This window comes from Lepisosteus platostomus, chromosome 14 (genome assembly GCF_059453375.1).
Source record: "Lepisosteus platostomus isolate fLepPlt1 chromosome 14, fLepPlt1.hap1, whole genome shotgun sequence".
Classification (NCBI taxonomy): domain Eukaryota; kingdom Metazoa; phylum Chordata; class Actinopteri; order Semionotiformes; family Lepisosteidae; genus Lepisosteus; species Lepisosteus platostomus.
Window position 1 is genome coordinate 38,688,519 of NC_142624.1, and position 24,750 is coordinate 38,713,268.

At 45.0% G+C, this 24,750-nt stretch overlaps 1 protein-coding gene across 2 annotated transcripts in view; it reads right to left on the reverse strand.

The window, feature by feature from the left end:
* The window catches only part of zranb3 (zinc finger, RAN-binding domain containing 3), a 43,104-nt gene that overhangs the window by 14,012 nt on the left and 4,342 nt on the right, over positions 1-24,750 (reverse strand). For both annotated transcript variants that reach the window (XM_088606240.1, XM_088606239.1), the window contains exons 3-13: positions 17,937-17,955; positions 17,363-17,541; positions 15,670-15,901; positions 14,421-14,506; positions 13,275-13,446; positions 11,423-11,557; positions 7,939-8,058; positions 4,907-5,026; positions 4,184-4,363; positions 3,149-3,313; positions 617-1,103 (exon numbers count right to left, since the gene is read on the reverse strand). In XM_088606240.1, the coding sequence (XP_088462366.1) occupies positions 617-1,103; positions 3,149-3,313; positions 4,184-4,363; positions 4,907-5,026; positions 7,939-8,058; positions 11,423-11,557; positions 13,275-13,446; positions 14,421-14,506; positions 15,670-15,901; positions 17,363-17,541; positions 17,937-17,955 (1,895 nt within the window). The remainder of the gene's footprint in view (positions 1-616; positions 1,104-3,148; positions 3,314-4,183; positions 4,364-4,906; positions 5,027-7,938; positions 8,059-11,422; positions 11,558-13,274; positions 13,447-14,420; positions 14,507-15,669; positions 15,902-17,362; positions 17,542-17,936; positions 17,956-24,750) is intronic.

Genomic DNA, 24,750 nt, shown 5'->3' on the forward strand with positions numbered 1-24,750 from the left:
TTGAAGTCTGCCATTGCCTCTCTCTGAAACAGACTTACTGTCCCCGAGCTGGAGCCAAGCTGTCAGGACCATAACCCTTTTCTAGCATGGAGCACCCTGCCTCTTCCTTCCTCTGCCCCGACTCTGGGAATTCAGGCCTGGACACATTCGATGGTTCTTTAAACGGTCCGGGTCCTATAGTCAACCGATTAACATTTACCAAAGTGAAAACATCTCCAGCAGTCCTGCTTGAAGACATCAGTGCACACCGCACGATCGTACACTTGGAGGTACCTAGCTCTGCGCATTAAATAACCCTTCAGGCAGACACGCATCAAACAGTCAACAGCGTGTGAAATAACTGTGTGTACAGGGTTATTAGGAGAGATGAGAAAATGCTGCACATCAGAATTCATCCTGAGCAAAAATACAGCACTAATAAATTGCGGCGGAGGTGGATCCTGTAGGGATGGAAATGAATCTCCCGCTCCGGCACTTTACACTCGAAGGTGGGTACCATGTGTTCTGCGTGGCTTCTAATTGCAATTCAACCCGTTTTGTTTTCCAGCGCTTTGCTATTAAAATCCAATTAACCTCCCCTCCTAGGGACACGTCTCCAGGAGCCTAGTAAACGTACCCGCGAGTAAAGGAGCCGGCCGAGGATCCCCGAAGCTCTTCTCACCGCGGGCGTGGGGGGGCCGCGGCGCCTCGCACATCTCGCAGTAGGGCAGGAGGGGGCTGTTGGCGAATGTGCAGCCGCTGCAGCGCCACTCCCCGCCACTAGATGGCGCCTCCCCAGAGGCCGGGCGGTCCCCTTCGGAGAGTCTCGGGGGTCTCGGGCAGGAAGGGGGGGTGCTGGCGCCCCCGGCCCAGGACCTCCTGCCCGCCCTGCGGGTGGGGTGGCCCACAGCCCGGCTGGAGCCCCGCGGCCGCTTGGCGTGAGGCTGGCCGCCGGGCCGCGGGAGCACGGCGGCTTCCTCCCGCGCCACGCCCGCCGGGGTCTCCTCCTCTTCCTCCGCCGGCCCCTCGGCTGCTGCTGCCTCCGCCAGGGGCTCCTCGTCCGGGCGTCGCCTCTTCTTCTCCAGGAAGAACGTGCGGATGTCTCGCTGCTTCTCCTTCTCAAACTGAAGGGAGAGACGGGCCTGCTGAGCCGGGCCGAGCCGGGCGTGAGCTTGAAGGCAGCTGTGCGTTTTACTGACGTTACAAACACTGGCGGGGTCAGACACTGTAACACCCACACTTGACCAAAACGACAAGCCGAAGACGACGTCCCGGAGGAAATGCAGCTCACCCGCAGAAAACATTCTATTCAACATTTCAAACGCACAGTATTTCAAGCATTTCCTGTGTGCAAACTTGAAAACAGAGTTCTGCCATTCTCCGTCTCTCTACCATATCTACCATTCTTTAGTTCATTTAAGAATGAATTTAAATCCTCTGCACTCTCTGCAGTAGAATCCCTTCGGCTCCATCGTTCGTGTCCGAGTCTGTGTGCAGTCAGTGTGGGCTCACAGCTGGGAGCTACTGCGGTTAACTGTTGGCAAGACAGGCAGCTACTCGTCAGGACCGGCTACATCAAGAGGGATAAAAAGAAGATCTGCAGGGAGTGGACTAAAAGCGGGAACAGGTAAAGGAGGGGCACCACATAAAGTGAAAGACAGAGCACCGGTGTGGCTCCTGCGTTAATTACGCAAACAACACCCCAGCCTGTGTAGGGTCATATAAAACCGCTGGACGGGCCTGGTTGACTATAATCATGATGACAGTGGGCAGCAGGTGCAGATCAGCTCCTGCGCATTTGAGCCTGGAGCAATTTCACCAAAACCTCTCATTCATGCCAGGCAGTGCTGCGAGTCCAGTGGGGCAAAGAGCACAGACAAGGGGCCGCCGAGCAGTGGAGAAGTGTGATTTTTATTACATGAATCATCCTTCATCACATTACTGACAAGTGAACTAGAGCTCATGCAGCACCAACTTGAAGAGATCTGCAGCCCTGAACAGTGAAGGGTTCTGGAGGGTCTGTGACACTGCAGGGCTCATTTTAATAATAATTAATGATAATTGCTTACACTTATATAGAGCGTTTCTGGGCACTCCACTCAAAGCGCTTTACAGGTAATGGGGTCTCCCCTCCACCCCCACCAGTGTGCAGCCCCACCTGGATGATGCAACGGCAGCCATAGTGCGCCAGAATGCTCACCACACATCAGCTATCAGTGGGGAGGAGAGCAGAGTGATGAAGCCAATCCATAGATGGGGATTATTAGGAGGCCATGATTGGTAAGGGCCCATGGGAAATTTGGCCAGGACGCCGGGGTTACACCCCTACACCCCTATTTTCCTGACATGGCTTGTGTGCCCTCGTTCCCTAAGAGGGCAGCGTCATAGAACTGATTGATCTTCTTCACCCCATGTTGCAGCATTTCTCTCCTGCCTGGAGGGGTGTCTTCCAGGCTGCCAGAGCCCCCCCCGTCCACAGAGCACGTGTGGTCACTCAGTGGTGTGAAGAGCCCCATGCTGCTCAATCATTTAAGAGATATTCTGGACCATCTGAGACAGCATGTTCCCCCTGCACCAGCCAGCTGATTGACTTGCTCCTGGAGGAGCGGTGCCGCGGCCCTCCTGCAGATCTGCAGACGCTGGCAGACTCTGATGCCACAGCGTGTAGCGCTGCGCACGAGGCAGCCCAGATCCTCACCCAGTCATGTGACAACGGCACTTCCAGTTTTTTTGTCCACTACTTGTATGTTTAGATTTAATTTGGGAAAGATGGTAACATTTTGAAGAATAGTTTATTGCAATTTTTTAAAGATTAAACTACGTTTTTTTAAGCAATTCGGCGGCACACCGGTGAATGTTTATTTAATTCTTATGTTGGAAATGACAGAGAATGTCAGAATCTGCATTTTCATTACATCACGGATAGTGCACTGGGAAATAAACAAATCACAGAAATGCCTCTCTCTTGTGATGATGTCTCTACCTTTTTTCTCATGTAATTCTCTGTGATTTTTTGCAGCTCATTTAAAAATAAAATCCATCTGTAGGATTATTACAAACACAACTTCACAGCACAGAAACAGGACCAAACTGTAGCCTGGTTTCAAAGAACCAGGTATGAAGTGTTTCCATGGAGCAAGTTTCATGAATTAAACGTGTTAAAACTCACGTGAGAGAAGAATACTTCATCCTGGCTGCCTGGCGCATCTCCTTGAAAACTATCGCCTGGTGTCCAGGCACTGGCAAAACTCAAGAACTCCCACTTCTCTCGGTCTCCAAGCTCTGCCTTCAGATGCTCCTTTTTCCCATTTAAGGTGCTGCCTGTCACCCCCTCCTGAACAACAAATTGGGCAAAAGGTTGCTTAGCTTCAAACAGGAACATTTTTAAACCACCTGAGTCTAGGGCTGGGCTATTATTTTCTATAACTCACAATCTAATCGCTGATTTCAAATCTGCATTATAAGGCCCAGTCACCTGTTTGTGCCCACACTGTGACATGGCTGTGGTACAGTATAAGTTCGTGGTCTCATTAATTGGGAAATACCACCAACACAGAGACAGAATTTAACAGGACCGCACTGTGTCATTTCCACACCTTCCTACTGCATAATGTTTTAAGAATTAACACAGGTGTGACCAATGTCAGGCAAGCAAAACATGCAGACGTGTCAGACACCAAACTGGAATATTAAACCATGAGACTCGGGAAGCGAAATCGAGAATAAAGAGGCATGCGTCGGTCTTCAGCGTACCTCTGACAAGTTAGCTGATGTGTAAAGCAAGGCAAGAATCCTCTTGCTGTATCAATACGCTGTGGTTGCCTGTGCTGACACACAGGAGTTCTCACAAGAAGACAGAACATGAGCTTACTTTCTCCCTGGCCTCCGGATCAAAAAGAAAACCTTCCTATCTATACATGCCATGTGGGAGCAGCCTGGAGCTGTGGGTGCTGAAAGACTGCGAGTTCAAGGCCCAGGTGGGGCCATGCTGGTGGCACAGATCCTTCGCCCACACTACTGCAGTCAAAGGCCCTGACAGATCAATGTACAAGCACGAGTCCCTGCCAAAGTAAATACACAGGAACAATACAATGTGCATGAAACTGGCAGACAAACAGGCCCGTCTTATGTTTGCCCAAGGAAGTAAGATACAGTAAGAGAGAGGGATCTGCTTTCACTGCAGGTCTCCCCTGGCTCTACCTGCCTTACGGTTGAGCATGCCCCACATGACTGTGTCAAACGTGCCCTTGGCGATCAGGTAATGCACATGCACACAGCAGCTCTGGCCAATGCGGTGAGCTCGGTCCTCTGCTTGCTTGATGTGGCCGGGATCCCAGTACAGCTCGGCGAACACCACATGGGTGGCAGCAGTGAACGTCAAACCCTGCCGAGAAATAACGAACATCAACAAAACCCAACGTTACAGATTTTTTTTTTTAAATATCCAGAATCAACGGAGAAGTTCCCCAGGGATTTATGCGTCAGAACCTCCTGCAGTGACCGTGCGGAGAACGCCAAACAGTTTCACCGGGTGCATAATCATTTTCTGTGAAAACAATGCATCGCTGGCGGAAACATGGACAAAGAGAAAAGATTGGCGTTTTGTCCTCTGTACGCACAATAAATGAGGGCCAAAGACTTCCAACATACAGTACGACTTATTACAAATGAATATGCAGTTCTCCGAACGACTGAAGTCGTTTCAAACGTCTGACTTCAAGGACGCAACTTTGCGTTGAACTGGGTGGTGAAGTATTCCATCACAGCATAAAGCCAACATCCCGGTATACTCCTTCTGATGGAAAGCGCGCCTGTGATACAGCCGCTCCTCCTCCCTAGGCATTCTTCCTACGCAAACATCCTAAAGGCTAACGCCAGTCGGACTCGGGTGAATGCAGCTGGAAGGGAAGACTCTGAAACACCACACCTGCCCGGCAGCTTGGATGCTCAAGACGGCGACTCGGGTGTCGGGGTCGCTCTGGAACTGGTGCACCAGGTGGATCCTTTCTGAAGACGGCACGCTTCCGTCAATGCGAATGTAGCGGGCCTGGGGGGGGGAGCAGAGTGTCAGCTGGGAAAACGCGTCAAACTGCGAAGGGTCGGCACCGAGAAAACCGCGAACGCAAGCAGCTTCTTTTACACTTTCCAGCCCTTCTACCCATCCACTAGGTCACTCCTACTCCTGCGGTCTTCAAACCAATGCCAAGACAACGATTAGCCTCAGGCACAAAGATCTTAATGGATAGAATTTTGGCTGGATTGCTTGAGGATTGTCAGCAGGAAAATTCACAACGACATGGCATCATAAAGAGAAATGATGACACGATCTATTCCAGTTCCCTAGAATGGTTTTGATACGGTTGTAGAAATAGAAAGTAATTTGTGCAAGTGGATTCAGACCTGGTTAATGAGCGATAGTATCTGTAACATGGTCAACACATCATGGTTTGACTCTGCTATATTTTAACTATACAGCCCAACATCCTGTTGGTCTTTTCATTGCTTCCTCACAGTGTCTGGAAGATGTAAATGTCAACATCAACATCCAAGAGTTTTTTTCATAAGTAGCCCTTCTAGCTCAGCGTTTTCCATTTTTCTATATTAAATGTCACCTGCCAGGTATTTGCTAGTCCGGAATTTTATCTAAATCTTTTTTAACTTCATTTTCTCTTTGTACAGAGATTGTTATGATCTGCACAGCTGACAGATCCACTATCTATGCCAGAATCAAGATCACCGATATAAATTAAGAACAGCAGTGGTCCTAGTACAGATCCCTGTGGTACTCCAGTAATTACAAACTGTATGACAAGGGGAGAACCATCTAACTGGGCTGACTTAATTGATGGAGTCTTACAAGGATCTCTATTAGGAACACTGCTGTCTTTTATCAGTCGTATTTGTCCACATAAATCATATAAAAGGACATCGCTGTTCAGGAAAAAGTAAAAGAAAAGTTTGAAAAGCAAAACGAAAGGCACAGACAACTTAAGGAGCTGACTCAGAGGGGCTGAACAGGACATCCCAGTGGACTGCTTCATGCTATACAATGAGCAGACAACACAAACAGTATAAGGACTTAAATTAGGAGGCACAGATTCACATAAACTGCCACGGATTCAATGATAAACTACCTAACTATGCTACCAAGGCAGATTAATTAGGGTCCTAAAAGACATGGTACATGATAATAGAAATAATATTCAAATTTGCAAGAGGCAAGAGAGACTGAATGCTGCTCTCTCATTTGGAACTTTCCTCTCATGTTCTTTGGCTCAGCCTCCTACACATCCACACAAAGATAAAATTCAAATAGGAACACCCAATTACAGGGTTTATTTAGAATGCTGCACGGTGTATCAACATTTATAATTATTACAACAATCACATATTCAAATTAATTAAGTTACTGGATAACGAGGATTGCTTTCAGGAGCGCTAGATGAGACATATAACCTTGATTCTCTGATAGGAATTTTACTGTGATATTAAAGTTATTTGCTTTTTCAATCCTAATGCAATTAAGACATATCTGACTGTCTGGAGTGTGCAGGAACTCTATTTTTAGCCCTCTTTCTGTTAATTGGAAATTATAAATCTGAGAGTCTGACAATGTTCACACGGGGAGGTGAGATCATGTAGATTTCAGCAGTGGGTTTTTTTTTTCACACATCCTTGGCATTCTATTAACAGTGTGTTGAGAGGATGGCTTTTCCTTGGTTGTGAAACCGGCTAAAAAAAAAAAAAAAAAAAAAAAACTCTCGAGCAAAGTCAGTGCGCGCTCGTGATTGTTCTGAAAGAAAACTTTCTTTTAAAAGCAGCGCTGCTGGAGACTTTATGCGACCCAGCCGAAATCCTCTGGGTCCTTCTGGAGAGTCACCAGCTACATTAGTCACAGCGAGACTGCTCCAGGACTCCTCCAGGTACGTGTGCAGCACATGGACGCAGGAAGGACAGGTACTGCAGCTCATTTCCTTCTGCCCAGTTTTGCAACAGAAAAAGTTAGAACAATGCCACCTCTGAGCACGCAAGCCAGCATGCAGCATGATTACGCAACAACTATTACTTCTTTTGAAACCTAGGTGACCCTTAGCTCACAAAGGCCTCTGCTGCCCCCTCTTCGTTTGCAGGTGCAGCTCTCTTCTCGTCCTAACGTCCCCCGAGATTCATTTCTCTCGAGCAACCCACTTTCCAGGATGGGTCGACGGACGGCCGGGAGCATGGAGAAGGAAGCACAGCCCGAGCAGGAACCAGCAGGGCACTCTGCGTATCTGGGGACAGGGGAGGAGCCCGGGGCCTGAGGAGCGCCCAGCCGTCGGTGCGCAGGGGCTGTTTCTCTCGTGCTGCGGGGACCCCAGGGGCTCCAGCCAGCATGGAAGCGGGGTGCCCTGCAGCACCTCGAATCTGTTTGAGCTGGTCCCCCCCCAGACGTTCTGCTCCGAGCCAAGAAGGAAAGAACTGGAAGGGCGTCATGTGCGGACACAAAAAAGAACGAAGCACAATGCCTTTTTTTAAATCTTCATCTCTCCTGCAATTCAGTGAGAAACCCTTATTTTGACATGATCATGTCAGATGACTTAAGGGCAACAGCTAGCAGAGAGGGCTGTGCATACTACAGGTGCTTAACTACAAAAACAGATGTTTCAGCACATACTCCTTCCTATATATAACCAAAGACTAATAAGGCTAGTTTCTGCTGCAGGAACACTTGGGGGGATATACTTTCTACAAGACTGTATGAAACACTTACTTGTCACAGCATTTTCAGGCACGGCTAACAAAAAGCACTAGAAATAATCGTGCTACATTTAGGATGTCGTCAACGGACATTTCACGACATACAGAAAAAAAACACAGACGTTGTCGCACAGAAAAATCTCATTCCCTAATCAGCAGCGAGCAGCGCGCATTACCAGCGCGGTGGCAGTAATTACAGGTGGTGCTTCAGCAAGGGGGTACCTTGGCTTCAATGACAGCCTCTGTACACGCCTGAAGCATGGCGAGATGATGAGCAAACACTAGAAACTTCAGCTTCTCGTTCTCCAGCATCATTTTGATGTAGTCTTTCACTGCACCCGCCTGAAAGAGAAGCAGAAACCACATGTTGAGGAAAACCAGTCCTCGCTGATTGAAACGCGCAGCAAATGTTTTTTCTCTAGGGCACAGCTGGACTTTGCCAGGTGACTGAACGCACAACTGGGATCCGATGGTAGAATACTGCCATGCAGAAAGTTTACTGCTGGGAATCTGTCACAGTGAACCCCTTCCCTCCTGAGTCCTGACCCCAGGGTGTGTAAACATGCAGGAATCGCCTTGCGTGAAACTTCCTTCCTGCTCTGCTTTTCAATACGCCTTTTTTTTTTGCTCTCCTGGAAATGCATGCTTAAACGAACCTTTTACTGACACTTCAAATTTTCAGTCTCTAACCCATGCTTATGAAAAACTGTCCGATTAACTCAACATACATGCAATATGACAGGATGCACAGAAAATTTTTTTTGGCTTGGATTCACTTAGTTCCACGGTGTAGTATATTTCACCTTGGTTGTGCTGGGAGCCTAATAACCTAATTTGTCTGGTTTCACTTAAAAAAGATCCTAACACTCCTACAAATACGGAGATGTCTGATCTTGAAACATCAGATTCAATGACAAGGCACAGAATCGTAATTTGTACTGGACGTTCTGAGCTGTGGTCTTGCGCCGTCCTTCACCTGTCACACACACACACACCAGATGGGTTTGCTGGCTGTTGAGCAGAACTGCCCCCCGCCTGCCTGCTGGAGCCTGTCACTCTCCAGTAAAGGCACTGGAAGAGCCGGGTGCCCACAACTGCACAGCAGCCACACGACCCAGAAACCAAAGACATCCACCACTGCATCTCCACAGCTATGTGTCACAAGTCGGTTTGTTCACTCGCCTGAAAAACACTGAGACCATACCACAAAGTGCAACTAAAAAAAATAGCTGAAACCCTAATGAGGTTTATTACAGATGTATCCAGAGTTCTGATGCACTGAAGGATAGGGGGAAATAAAAGCAAGGGATTTTTTAAACAGTAAGAGTTTTTTTATTCGATATGGAACAATTAGGGTTTTTTGCCTATTGAGTTCTCAAGTCATTAAAAATCTCTCCATCTGGGAGTAAAGTCAGAGAAAACTTGCACACGTTTTAAGAAAAGCCAGGAGAGAATAATGGCATGATTCAATGCTTCTTGGTCTATTTTTGTCAGTAAAGCTCTTACACTTTCCATTAGTAATTCTCCTGAATCACCTGGTGAACACTTCACATTCTGTCATTTGTAAAGGTACCTGCTGAGAACACCATCCTAGTGCCTGTCTATCAATTGCTACTCCTGGGATAGCTACAAACACTCAGTCAGCTTAACAATTTGTACTTTACAGTTTCCACTGCTGGCATGTGCAAAAGTTTTATACTTTTAATTAAAAGGCATCACTAAAAGGACAATGAAAAAAAGTATCGCCTAATCTTGCTCTTTAAAGCTCGGAGCCCAGAGTTCTTATTAATGTGATCGGCCTGTGCTTGTTTAATTAGTTCTTAAAGCTCACAATCTGTTCTCCCAAAACAGATTGTGAAAAAAAGCACTGAAGTCTAGATAATTTCAGACAGATGTTTGCGGGTAAAAATAAATTCAGGCTTGTTTCAGTCCTGTAACTTGGCTTTCTCACATTAGAAGTGACACAAGACGAGAAAGTCTGCAGAGTGTTTGGTGTGTACCCGTCCAAGTCGATTTTTCGTCTTCCTGATTCTTGAGTTAAGAAACCAGGAAAAGAAAATGTTTGCATGTACTGTCACGGGTGATATTCACAGTGGAAAGCTAAAATAAAAAAATAAATAAAGGGATTAATGGGGAAAGGCAAACCACAGAGAAGCCCTGTCAACCCTGGGAAAAAATCAGCCTTCTGGTCCGGTGTTAAAACACACTTCCAGCATGACATCCCTCTTTGTGTTGAGCAAAGCCTGCCTAATAACAACGTTCCGGTTTATTGCTTGTCTTTGTTTTCAATCCATTTAAAAACAGCTAAAAGCTTCACAACCACCCTCTGCTGCAGAGAAAGATACAAGTCTGAAAAAAAAAATCCAATAAACACAAACGTTTCTGAATCCGGCACACAGAGAGCAGGAATTTTTGCTCGTGTGAGTTTGATACTGCACGGGGGAGGAAAAGCACTTTACTTTTTTAAAAATGTCAAGCCAGCTGTCAAGTTCGTTTTCCTGTGTGCTGTTGTCTTAAAGTGGGAAAATCTTCTGAGTGCATATGGTTACTACGGAAACAATTTATTTTTCTAAATAATTAACACCATGATGTGCCCTTCAAGTGACAATAAGACGCGAGACACAACATGATTTAAATGACTAAAAAACTTCAGAAAACTAAGTTTAGCTGTGAACAGATTTGGCCGTGTACAGAATTGGCTACATCCATTCCAGTGTCATTTCCACTTTCTTTCTGTTGAATTTTCTATTTGTTTATCCCTAGGTCACCAGTCTCTCTTCATCCCGGTGGACACGGGCGTGGAGGTTATCAGAGAGGACCACACAGCAGGAGACCCTGAAGTATTCTTGCCCCGCGACAAAAACAGAGTGTCGGTCACTCCGTTAGGTATTAGGAGCAAGAGAGGACAACAGCGAGGACAAAAGATAACTCTGAAAACCTTGAGAAATTAGAAAAAAACACCTATAAGGCTGTACCTTTTGGTTATAGTGTTCATCAGCCTTCTGTGCACTCGACTGCTACAGCCACAGTGCGCTACAATGTCACCAAGCAAAGAATTCCAGTCTCACGTCTCTGAGCTCATGAGGATTTTTTTTCCATGGCGTCTGAAAAGAACCCTCAAGGACCGGGATTCTTAGAGACTCGGCCGTGTTCGGATCTTATCAAAACAAGAAGCATCTGAAAAGGACATAAATTGAGGTAGTTGCTTTCTCTGCCTAGCAACAGCGTGCCGATCCTTTTTAATCCGTGATTGGTTCTTAATTGACTCATTTACATCTGCTGTAACTACCTGCAGACCCCTTTCTCCCAGCAGGTTTTTACTGGTGCGATCTGAAGGAAGTGCCTCGCTCACAGGTACGAGAGCAACAGGGCTTGAACCCTGGACCCTCCTCCACTACTCCACACCGCCAGCGTTAATTCGGCGAACACAGGAAGGGTGTCTCCCTCCAGGCCGAGTCAGAGGGGAGTGAGTGAGGACAGCAGCTGTCCTTCACACACCAGAGTGCGCCTTCACCTCCCCTCTCTGTCCCACAGGGCTGTGCGCGCCGAGGGCCTGTGGCTTGCTCTCCTCTCTCCGCTGATGGACTGAAGGAAGGGCTTAATGGCTGCCGATACCCGCTGCTCCGGCCGCTCACAGCTGCCTGGCAGCGCTGAGGACACCTGGAGTTCAGGCTGAAAGTGACACGGTGGGACAGGTGCACTGTACCTTGGCGATGGCAGTCTGTTTGTACATGCGCGTAATGAGCCCCATGACTTCCACAAAGGGGTTATCAGTCCCTGCAGTCCCCGCATCCAGCGTCCTCATTAATTTCTCCCATTCCTCGAAGCTGGCACATGCTTCCTACGAGGGAGGAAAAAAAACGTTTTTTTTTTTCTTTTGAGCTATAAAGGGCAGAACAATTAATGGAACTGTGAATCGTGGCCTACTTTCCTTTTCTCGTAGAGAAAATCTGGAAAAAAAATGGAGAAAATTCCCAAAGATACCAGTCTGTTCCTACAATAAAACGTCAATGCAGGGTAGGTCAGTCACGTGGGTCTCCCAATTATAGAAAGCTTGTGACAACCTGGGGGCGAAGATGGAAACTCTCTGCACCAACATAATAAATCAAAGACAGATAGTTTGCTCTCAAGGTGAAACGTAAGTACTATTCAGGAAGTTAGAAAGTCAGGAATTACAGAGAAGGATTTAGAGCATGGAATACCGATGGAGGACAAAAACTCCCTACGAAGAAAAGCTAAAAGAGTAACAGTCTGAAGCCACAAACCCCCAAAAAAACCCAATACAGACCTTCGCATTCAGACATTAAAACAAGATCAGCCCCGAATGCAGCCTATTCTATTCCAGCATTCGGCGCAGAGCAAAGAGTTGGCGCGTTCGAGCCACACTTTACATCCCGAATCTGAACGGCTCGCGTTTCGGTGAAGTGGACGCCGGAGATGCCCGGCTTGAGGAACTGCTGAAACGCGAACGGGAGATTTCCAGCTGCTGGTGCCTCTGAGTGTGCAGGGGGGCGCGGTGAGGAGTAGCACAGGGGGGAATAATATCATTAGGACCCCACCAGATTACAGTGGAGCTCAAGTGTCATTTATCAAGCCAGAAGGGCTGAGCATTGTCTTTCAGGTGCTGGCAAATCGAGCGCAGATTTGGGAGGTGTACAGTGCCTGCATTTTTCATACTGTCAAAGGATACGACACTTCTGTAGGTTCTAATTACTCTCAGCACACAGAACAATAGCCCAGTGACAACCTGGCTCCTGTGTGACAGCCTCAGCCTAAACTTCTGCTTCCATTTGATTGGAATAAATTCTATATTTAACAGCACATCTATTTAACATGCCCTTTTATTTTAGTTCCAAGGATGATTTTCGGAAAACCCTTGGTACAAGAGAGCGCAAAATCAATTAGCAGCAGTACGCTCCCAAAGCTAAATGTTGGTTGTTTTTTTTTTAATTCTGCATATGAAATTAGTAAGCTTATCTGCAATTCTAAGCAAACAGAGTAGATGTGGAGGATGGAAACAAAAAGCAAAAAAAAAAAAAGTGAACCCTCCTAATCCGTGTGAGAATGCTGTCATGCATGAGAAATGCCACCACAACAATCAGGAAATATGCATCTTCTCGTCTCATTGACGTTAAACTGGATTCAGATACTGTACTTCCTCCTCTAGTCATATTACATGAATGACTACCACCTTCATTCAATATCTCAAAAAGCCTTAAATGACATGGAGGAAATTGTCTTATTTCAGGGTGTGCATATATTGCTTATATGTTATTCACTCAATGACCTTGGTATATACTGTAATACAAGTGAATGAGATTCAAGCAAGTAGAACAGTTTCGAAGGACACTGCTGACTTTATGTGGCGAAAAACGAAATTCTTAGTGCGGGAAGGCAGAAACTGTGCTGAAATGATACAAAAACGAGCGTAACTCCGAGACGCCTGCGTGCCCACAGGGAGGAATGCTCGGAGAGTGAAATAACGAGGCCTGTATTCAACGACACAGCTCCTCACTTCCAGGGCAGAGGGGAGCCTCACGGCTCTCGGACAGACCCACCTTGGAGCCTTCTTTCGGGAGGTCGAAGGGGATGCGCTGGCGGATTTTGGGAGGGAGCTGCGTCAACACCTCGTCCTTCAGGCGGCGGATCATCACTTCGCTCAGGCGCTGGTGCAGCTCCCCCAGGCTGGAGGCCCCCCTGCAGTCCCACTGGCGCCTGTTCCCGAAAAACCTGCGGGGCACAGACCGGCGGTCACGCACTGCGCGGGGTGACCCCTCGCGCACAGCTGTCCCGCGTCCTCGGCCCACGCGCTGCAGGGTCGGGACTTCAGGCCCGGCAGCCTCAGGGGCACAGCTCCGCCTTCGAAAGCAGCTTCGCTCGCTGCACAAAATCTGTCCGTTCTACTTTCTAAAACCTTTTTTTTTTAATTTATGCTATGAGGATGCACTAAAAACACAAGTACTGGCTATTTGTTGCATTATTAATGCCTCTCGGGACAAACATTAAAAAAAGACGTATTAAGGGCGAAAACCGATAAAAATTAGCAAGTATCTCTGTATTTATTACATAATACGTAATAATGCTAGAATCTACATTTCCCTAGCAATCAACCTCCCATCCTTTCCAAAATACACATATTGTATATAACACCGCATAGAGGTCCAATAATACCACTGAAATTATGTGCATTCGTCTCTGTCCACCACAGTACGTGACTCACGCGTACATTAAGGACAGTTCAAATCCAGAGGTATCGCAAAATGAGCTTTCTGAAATCCAATTACTTTTATGTCTGATTGGAGGTTTCCGTTTTACAGCTGCAATATGGGAAGAAGAGAAAGCAAACATTACACTCAGTAATCAATGATCCCATTCTCTAGGAAGGGATTTCTATGCACCTTGAAAACAGATAGTTTTTGCACATTGCCTGTCATTGTTTTGCACATTGCCTGTTGTCTGACTTTCTTTCTTACACAATTCTACTGTTGTTTTTTTTGTGCTACTTACCGTCCGAGAGCTAGCTAAACAGCATTTCATTATACCGTATACCTGTGTATCAGTATAACGACAATAAACTTGAACTTAAACCCCCAAAAGTTAGTCCCAAAAACCTCCATGCATTAAAGTTGCATTAAGAATTTTCCTATATTGATGTGATTCTAAGGAATAACACTTTAAAAAGCAAACCATTAAAAGGGGATTACCTGAAATGAGCATTGCAATATTTCGCAGCATAATCAGACCATGTTCCGAATCTCCTAGGATACAAGGCATCAATCTGCATAAAAAGCTGTGAAGACATTCAGGCAATTAAAGAATCATCCCTTTGTAATACAACAGATCTGATATTTTGCATTAGACGTAGTAGGGGTTTCTAAAGAACAACTAAAATTGAATAATATAACTGTAATTGGTAGCAGTAAAAGAAGACAGGGTTTTCAAAATGCAATCATATTTGATAGCTTGACAATATCTGCAAATATCCCACAAACACAAAAAGTGGTGAGAGGTGGTAGATCGTTCATTGAGTTAAGCAGCTTCTGAAGATCTGATTTGTGTTTCAGAAAAAAATATTGACTTTTTAAATTAAAAATGTATTCAATGATTACAACAAATACAGAATGTAATTTTGCTTTATTTAACACCTGTTCCAACTTATTTCATTTCTAGAAAATGTTCTCTGTAAGATTTTTTCTCTTTCCATTGTCATTTCATTAATTATATCTTCACTTGACGAGGCACATACACGGAAGTGTTATAAAATACACTCTACAATGACATACTATAGTCTAAGGCTGCAAGCGATGTTTTAGCGTTTATTCTACTTTTAATTCATGCAAAACAAAAAAAACTGTGAAAAACTAATCTTGTAGCTATAACATAATGGCAATATCAAATACATGCTGGAATGAGCTTGTGAACTCCTAGAGGCATGGGAATATTAATTTATTCTACTCTGAAATTGCACTGAATCTGTGAGAGAAAAAAAAAATATATTGCTCTTGGTGCTGAACTTTCAACAGATCTGACAACAGCCATGTAGAGAGATTATGTGAAGAGGTACCCCTGTTTAACCCAAATCTCTGTATCGCCAGGATTCGCACAGAACACAGTGTAACTGGAACAAAGGAAGCATTTTTTTTTATCTATAAAATGGTTTAAAACAGAGGACGCAAGGCACTGGCAAATATATAAAATGCACTTTGTGAGTCAAAAACCCCAGATAGATTTCACCCTGGGTGAAGCCCTGGATTTAAAGTATTGCATAAATACGAGATAAGAGAATAACTCAATTTTGCACATTGGAGCACCGACAGTACGTCACACATCAACATTCGATTAACTCTTCTATCACCAGAGCCCCTTTACAGAGGGACTCCTCTTGTCTTCCTCCAGGGCGAACGCCTGTGTGGTTCCGCGCAGAGCGCTTCTCGACGGAGACGAGGACCGTACCTCCTCCGGTCGGCCCAGCGCCGGGGTGCCCGTGAGCAGAACCGCTCGGGAGGCCTTCTGGATCAGCGGCACCAGGATCTTGGTGCGCGCGGCGGTCCTGGACTTCAGGTAGTGGGACTCGTCCACAATAACGACCCTGAAGCTCTGGGCCTCTAGGGCTCCGAGCAGCAGCTTGGCGTCGGAGGTGAGGAGGCCGTAGCCCAGGACGGTGACCAGGCTGGTGGGAATCCGCCTACACAGGCAGCACACAGAAAGGCAGGGGAACGTCACTGCTGTCTGAGCTGTGGGCTTGGGCTCAGTGTGCTTTCCCCATGAACGCCCCTTAACTGCAGCGAAGCCCAGCACCTTTCACAGTGCTTAAGGCTCCTCCGCATTTTTGGATTCAAGTTACTAATTACTTTGCGAAAGTGTTCGCAGATCACAATAAAATTGTTTTGCGTGAGGAATTAAAAAACAACGCTTGCATTAATTACAGAACAATCTCTTCTCGGGGTTTGATGCTCTATGTAATAATTTCCCTTTATATCACACAGCAGGAAAAACAGAGCGAGTGTTACCATAGCAGCACCCAGAATGGTGGATGTACAGTAATGCTGAGAATCCTCAGGGCGCAGTGTTCCTGCAGCAACACCAGCTTATCAATTTAGTTTAATCTAACTTTAGAAAAATAATTAACTCAACAGCATGGCACTAATTGTAACACATCAGAGGGAGCACGACCTGATCTTGAAACAGCTTCCTTGATTTTCTGTAGCATACTGTACCTGACAAACCTTTGAGTATCTGTGTTTTTTCAAGCACTATATTGAATTCCCAGCTCTGAAATCCGTTTTTCGTACAGCATGGCAGTTTGGCAATCCTTCAAGCCACTGAAGGGTTGACAACAGGAATACCTGCCCTGGCACTTTTTTATTTCTATTTGCTTTGCTTGTGCATTAATTACGGGAGCACATTTTTCACAAAACATCAAAACCAATTTCTCCCGCAGCAGGGCAAACACTCCAACAAAGTGCTCAGGGGAAAACGTTCGTAATTCATTTACTGCCACTCTACCTTCACACCTGTTTTTAACTAATGAGACAAAAAATGCAATAATGCTGTAAAGTTTCATAAAAATCTTTCAGGATGTTAATTCAAGAGTCCCTAAAGGCAGTGTAAACATTTCTTTCTGATACAATTTATATTATCTCTGCACATCTTCTCAATCCAGAGGTATTTTTCATTCGGGGATCTTATTTATCCAAAGAGCCAAGAGGAACTGAATATAGTGTGTGTGTGTGTGTGTGTGTGTGTGTGTGTGTGTGTGTGTGTGTGAACCTGCAGCTAACTTGTGGAAAGTTACTCATGCAAAACCAGGAGCTTGGTGAAGAGCACGGACATCACCAGACAATCCCAAACCCATGGTTCTTTCACACGTGCAGCCTGGTGAAGGGCTGTGGAGCAGGGAGAGCCAGGAGGAGGACATGAAAGGACTTCTCCTCCCCCATCCAGGCGCAGAACCAGGGCCCGCTCTCCTTCAATGAGTCCTCCGTTAAAGGGCGTTGTTTTTTTATATACGACGACACTTAGTTTTAGCACCGTACTCTCAAGCACAGACTCAAATTAAAACTGGCAATGGGAGTCAAGTACTCTGCGATGCGATTCATCACAGCAACGTGGGTGCAAGGGGACGCTCACGATGCAGCGCTCTCACCCAACGTCCGTTTTGCTCTCCACCAGATTGATGTCATCGGGGTTCAACTCGGGGATCCACTTCTCCATCTCCTCCACCCAGGGGTACCTCATCGACGAGGGGACCACGACGAGCAGGGGCCACTCCTGCTTGTACAGCAGGGCCACGGAGATCGCCTGGATCGTCTTCCCCAGACCCATCTAGCGCGCCGGTGCAAAGACATGTGGGGCATGAAAAGGCATCGCCCAGAGGCGAAAAGCAATGGACGTTTAAAACGAAAACAGTCCAGTACAATTCTTTTACATCGCACTTACATTCTGGAAACAAGGACAAATCGGTAGTTCACCTCCTGTAGCTGCAGTAAATAGCAGACTTCATTAGTTAGAAAATGTCTAAAGAAAGGATTTCCATTTCTACACCATGATGTTTCACTATTTCAGGTTAGGATTAATTGTGGTGGAACAGATTATTCGCCATACGGCTGTAGACACCTGTCCCACACCTGAACTCCCTACATTAGAGAAACAACCGATAATGAAGGATGAATAATATGACATATTCAGAACAGTCACAAGTTATTATGGAGAATTCTTACCTCATCAGCTATCATACACCTGAAAGAGACGGAGAAAGAAGAAAAATGATGATTCTAGGAACTGGGGCTGTGTCAAAGGAAAGCAGGAGAGCGCTGGCCTTACATTTGCTGCAATTTTTCAATTTGATGTCAAGATGGGAAAAAAACGTCCACGTGAGTTTCCTTTCTTTATACAATGAGAACAGAAACAGCCACCATTTATCATAAGAGCTTCATCGGGATGTCAAAACAATATTACCTTATTTATCTCTCGGAGTCTTTCTGGACAGTGTAACCCTGAGCTGCTGAGCACAGCAGGTAGCAGAAGAGCTATCTTTCTCACATCCTCTTTCACTGACCTGCAGTTTCAGAGCAAAATATTCCTAATGCACAAATGGGGGCTTCGGACATTCGGGATTTCTCCGATCCGTGAGCAACGGGCATCGTGTAATAGCTGTCCGTGTTTGTCAGAGGGCAGGGAGCACTGTCAAGAGACACTCCATTATTGTCTTGCAGGACTGCCAGGAAACACAGAATAAAAATGTCACCTCGCCTTCGGACTTCATCTAAGGCATTTCAAGCCGTTCGTCAACAGCCACCTGCATTACTCTGTTTAAGCAGCAGGCTTTGGGAAAGGCACAGTGAAAAGCAAACTGGGGTCATTTTCCCTAAAGGACCCAAACGGCTATTTCCATACAGGGAGGGTGTATCACTAACAGATGAGTAAATCTATTCCATGATCACGATCAATTAGAAGCTAAGGAAATAGGGACCGAGTTCTCATACATTGGAAGGTTTTGTTACTCGGCAAAGGATGTTTTAAGATTTAAAAAAAAGACAATACCCCCAAAGTAAATGAGCCCAGCACCCAAAATACTGATTTTAGGAAGCGCGAGCAGCACAGCTCTCTCCCGAATAAAGGGCGACTCTTCTATTATCAGCTAACTGGGTGCTGCGAGTCGCAGAAGAACTGGATTGTCACATGTGTCACACATGCAGCAGCGTTTCAGGCGTCACACTGTACTTCATTAACGAAAACAGCCCGGAACAGATGCTCTTTACATAACTAGCGAGTTCAATTATGGGGAATCAGGTACAGGGAACAGCGTGGAGGAAAGTTGATACAGCGTCCCCCCCAGTTTCATAAACCTTATTTCCTGTACACTGTAAAATGCTGTATGACTCATTCTTTGATACTCATTACTTTGCAACAGGCTTCCTTGTGTGGTACTCCATGTATCCGCAAAGAAAAGCTTCAGCACATCAAGAAGGGGAGCCATCATCCTTCTCAGCTCTATAGTTAATTAAACATGAGCACCAGCCGTCTCTTACCTACGGATTCCGCTTTATTAACGACTGCGGCTCCCTGCTGCAAGGAACCGCGGCTCCTGTTTGATCTGGTGCATTTCTGCTCCGTAATTTGTCTGCCGATAAACGCTTTGCAACTTTTTCAGCATGTTCCAGCCCTCACCCAATAAAATCAATATAAGCTGGCGGAGGAGTATCAAATTGAAGAAAAGATTTTAAAGGGATGTTTATCTCTGCCCTTACAGAATGACCGCGAATAAAAATAAACCGCCTGTCGATGTGCCTCGTTGGGGGCGATTAATTGGCGTTGCATGCGTGTGTGTACAGTATGCGCATGGATTGTAAAAAAGAGAAAAAAACCTGAATGAAATTGTTAAAACATCTTCTCATTAAGCTGATGGTGAGTGAGAAAACCGTTTCATTTAGGTTGCATCACAAGAGCATTAATGACATTTTAGACCAAGCACCCCTCAGAGACACCAGCTCTTCAACCATTCAGCCCTTATTTTCCAGATAAGCCTGGATTTCTTCACCTAACCAATGAGGCTTCCTGCGAAGAGCCAAGATAACATTTCACAGCTTCAACTGTATGCCAAAACGCAACAGATTCAGTTTCTGAAAAGCTAACTCACTCTTATTTTTCCAGTCACATTTCAGCTTTTCATTTAGAATTGCAAATTATAAGAGAAACTGTCTACCATAATGATTCTGGTAATGCAGGCAATTAAAAAATTGTTTTGCGTCAGCAAATAGGAGTCTTCAAAGTACGCTAAAGTGCTCTTCAGAGAAACTGTTCTCATTACTTTTTCAGTAAGCTTACAGATCTTTTTATTTACTGAAGCTGCAAAGGAAAATTGGGACATTTAACTGGTAAATATAGAAAGAAGCTGATGACAGTTACATATCACTTTCATCTTAAACATATAAGATTACCCTCTGCATACTGGATTTAGCCGTCTCTTGTTGTAAATTCCACAACACCTCAATGCAAAAATAATAAACACTGATGGAAGATTTTTTCTCTCTATTTTGGCACTTTGAAAATTCGTCTAGTTGCAACTCCCAAATCACAGCTGACAGGTTTATTTTTTCTGTGCCCTGGGTCATAACCTTGATCCATTTTTCAGAGAATTTTCATTCAGCTGAAACAAAAAAAAAAGCTGCCTTATTTATCCCACCCAATAAGGAGCTGCGCTGTTTCGATGGCCCAGGAAGAAAGCTTTGGAGAGCTTACAGCTCTACCTCTCCGCCTAGTTTGAAGGCCTTGATTAATGTCCTCTCTGACACTTTCTTTTTTTTTTAATTGCTTGTACACCCATTCATCTAAAGTACTCTAGACACAAGCAACCAAACCTCATTTTAGCACTGCGATCCTCCTGTGCATTAATCATTCCTTTTTATATAACTAGGTGCGCCAGCAGACTAGTGCCTTCCCAGCTGCTCTATCTGTGTTGCTAAACAACAGCATGCTATCTTTAAAAACCATTGAGAGACCCAGAAGAGATGACTGGAAACGTATGTGCAGCGCTATCTCCTGACAACGAGGAGCAATGTGATGCTTAAAGCTGCCATTTTCCACATGCTCCTGACTGAGCTGGCCCAGCAGTACAACCCCACTCAATTGCTTCTGCTTTGTTCTCTTGATCCTCTCCTGTATTGTGCACATACTTCCGGCTTCCTTCAGAGACCGATGATAAAAACCTCCAGGTTGACTCATGCTCATGCTTCCCTATGCAGCTTCTTCTGCTGCTGCTCCTTACAGGACTGCAGGAAATGGAAATGTTCTCAGCTGACCTCTGTCAGGCTGGGAGGAAAGACCACATCTGGCATTAGAGGAAAGCATAGACTGTCTCAAGGAAAGACACAAAACAATAAAGATAAATACTGATGACCAAGGCAGGATCAAAACGTTGACCCACATTTCAGGCACTGGTTCCTGATTTGCCCAATTTGGTTGCGGCTCTCTGTTTAACAGGCTACTTGCATCTACACAGGGAAAAACTGACCTTAAATATGAGGTTTGGAATTTGTCATAGGTCAACTGGTGAATTTAATCCACATTACTGTTTACAGTGTAGAATTGTTCGGAACAAGTCTCATTTTCTAAGAATCGGATGGTGATCAAATACTTGCATAAACATAACAGAATTCATTTAGGAGGATTCACTGTGAATACTTCTATTATTTTTCGGCTATTTTAAAATGAATTTAGTATTGTATAGGTTTATTTCCACTATCGCATACCACTTTTCCACCTCATTTCACACTTCCTTTATGTTCACTCCAGCTGGAATCTTTTAAAACTTAGCATCCTCAAAACCACATTTTTTTAAGAACACAAGGGAGAGAAGAGGTTATTCAGTCTGTTTGTTAGTTAATAGCTAATTGATCCAAGGATCTCTCTGAGCCGTTTCTTGAAAGAAACCAGGGTATCATCTTCAACAACATGGCTGGGTAGCTTGTTCCACACCCCTACAACCCTTTTTGTAAAGGGTTCCTTCTGTCCGTGGGTTTAAATGCCCTTCCACATAGTTTCGCTTGTGTCATCGTATTTCTCTATATATTCTGAAGAAATCTGCTGGGTCAACTTTGCCAGGACCTTTGAGGATTTTAAAGACTTATATCGGGTCCCCTCCAAAATATCCTTATTCAAGTCTAAGAAGGATTAGTTTTTTCAGTCTGTCAGTGCAGGGCATTCCCTTAAGATCTAGAATATATCTAGCTGCTTTTCTCATTACTCATTCCAGAGCAGCAATGTCTTTTCTTCTGTCACATGGTCCCCACAATATGTTCACATTATTTTCATTTTTTTTTAAAACAAGTAACAGTTTACAAGTTTTGTCCATTATGTTCCCACTATCTATCTATTAAATAGCACGAATCTTTTAAATCTATTTGAGAATAATACAAATACAGTCCTAATAATCATGCACACCAACTGAAGACTTTAACCAAATGAAACCTCAAGCTGAGATTACCGGTGGAGGAGGGCGATGGGTTAAATTCTGGTACCAGCACAACGGTAGCTAAAAGAGACACAGGCCTTTTCTTTTCTATAATGGCCTTTACAGACAGACCCAGGGGAAGATTATTGGATCTCTCAAAAATCGATGCCTCAAAATATCTAAAAGCACTTGTGCTCCTACAGTATGCAGGTGAATCACGGGAGGAAACACTACAGCAAATGTCATATCCAAGCCCAGTCCAGACTTTATCAACGGAAGCTGAGACACACAAAGAATCAGATGAAATCATGCTGTGATTTTTATCTGGTGAAATAAAAAGCCTGCAAGCTCGGAAGCAGACAGCGGAGGAGCTGGTACTGGCCTGTCCACCAGCGAGGTTTCACACCAGCTTAGGCTCAGGGGACAAAAAAACCCCACTCAATGTCACAGCACAGGCCTCTAAACTTGTATGCGCACAAGGAAACATCCGGGTCATTAAGAAGAAGCACTGCCATTACAAACGGGCACAAATTTGAGCCTGGATAACAAGCGCACGCCTAAATATTCTCCCAGTATTACCCGAGGTGATTCGGGAACATGACAAGTAGCACCGCTGATATCCTATCCCGTTCTCCAGCGGATGCAGACCACGAGGGCAGGAATTTTCCGCCTACAGCAGGGTGAAGGAGAATATTGTGTAAGCCCACTGTCAGTGTAGGTGTCCCAGTGTTCTGTGCGTGCTTACCCACTGGTGTGAGTCAGTGTGCTGCTGCACAATGTGCCTCCTCTCCACCCACTCAGAAACACATCATCCGCCCGACTGCAAGATTAGCATTTTTCACTCCTTCTTATTAATGGAGGGGGAGGGTAAGCTCACAAATATATATTTTCCCCAATCAGTCTTGCAAGCAAATGTGGAAATGGAGCTGTTTTATAATGGGTTTTTATATTTCTAAGTTAAGCCCCTTAAATAGTTCTTTATGCTAAAAGTGTTGTCATGCCACTAAAAATCAGGAATGTAGAAAGCCGACATGAATTATTGTCATTATTCCTGCTATGCATTTCGAATTACGATGAAATATAAATAATATAACAACATATGCAGAACTGTGCATATCAGCAAAAACACCCACATAAAGCCCAAACCACCCACACAAATGTCATTTTCACATGTTTCCCATTTGAGGAATTACCAAAAATCCTCTTCTAAAAAAAAATATCAAAATTCATACTTGCCAAAACCTCCACATTTCATCTAGGAGCCAGAGTTTTATCCCTGAATATTGAGCTTTTCTTACTTAATAAACTTTTGAGACATGTTTCCAGGACTCCAGTTTCATTAATAACTTGCCAAAAAAACAACATAAAGTTTACACAGTTCAGGTGAGACACCCAAATCAGATGGATGAGAGTGAAGCTACTGTCTTTCTTTCGGTTTTACCGATTCCTAATTATCCCAGATTTTTTCACTTACTCTGCACACTTTGCAGGTGGGTCAAAACTAAAAATGTATAGAGCTGCCCGTGGTGATAGATGGCACTAAAAAAGCCATCAACAGCTCAATAAATATGCATTTTCAGGTCCTCTGTCCAGCAAATAATGCTGTAAAACCCACCAGAAGGGGTTTAACTTCAAAGCACGTTCACTGGGAGGCAGACTGTTCCATTAAGCTGGATGAAGCCATGTGAATGAAAGCAGACTTTCCCAGCTCCCCAATTTCACAAAACGATGTGTAAAGGCAGACATCATCCCGGGAGGTTTCAGAATCAATTTGCAAATAAATCGCGGAGGCTGGGAAGAGCAGGCGGAGGCGAGGGCCTGTACAGTAGCTTCGGCACAGCCGACACGTTACCGGCTCCTGTGATGGACGGCTCTCAAGATTTTAATATCAGGATGTCAGTTACAACTGCCTAACTGGAGAAAGGCTCGCCGAAATTAGCACCAGCATGAAGAATTGGGGGTTTAATTGGGCAAAATAATAATGCATTTTAGAGATTCCGACGGCTGGAAACCCTCCCAGCACCTTTCCTACTATACTGAAGTTCGGGACACCGGGAGGACTTAAGCCTGTGATTAATCTGCCCTTCTCCTCTCGCCTAGACAGACAGGCTCTTATCTGGCAATCAGCGCGCAGAGGGAGGTTACACTTGAACCCTGGTCTAGAACATTTGCCTGCTAGATGCTTACTGAGCCGAGGAGGCCGGGCTACCGCCTTCAGCATGACTTGTTCCACACTCCCACACACCTTTATGTAAAGAAATGCCTCCTGCCTTCAGTTTTAAATTCACTCTCCCGTAGTTTCCTTGTGTGCCCTCAGATTCATGTTTCAAAGATAAAAAGACTGAAAACGTACACCGGGCTTACTTTATCATCTGATGGCTGATGGCTCTGAATAGATCGGAAAAAAAACATACACTTCTTTCATTTTGTTAGAGTAAGACATTCCTTTAAGCCAGGAAACATAGCCAGTTGCTCTTCTTAGGATTTTCCAGACCAACAACATATTTTGTAATGTGTAAACCAACATTGTACACACTGTTCTAAATGACATCGTACTAGTGTAAGGTACAAACATCCCTTTT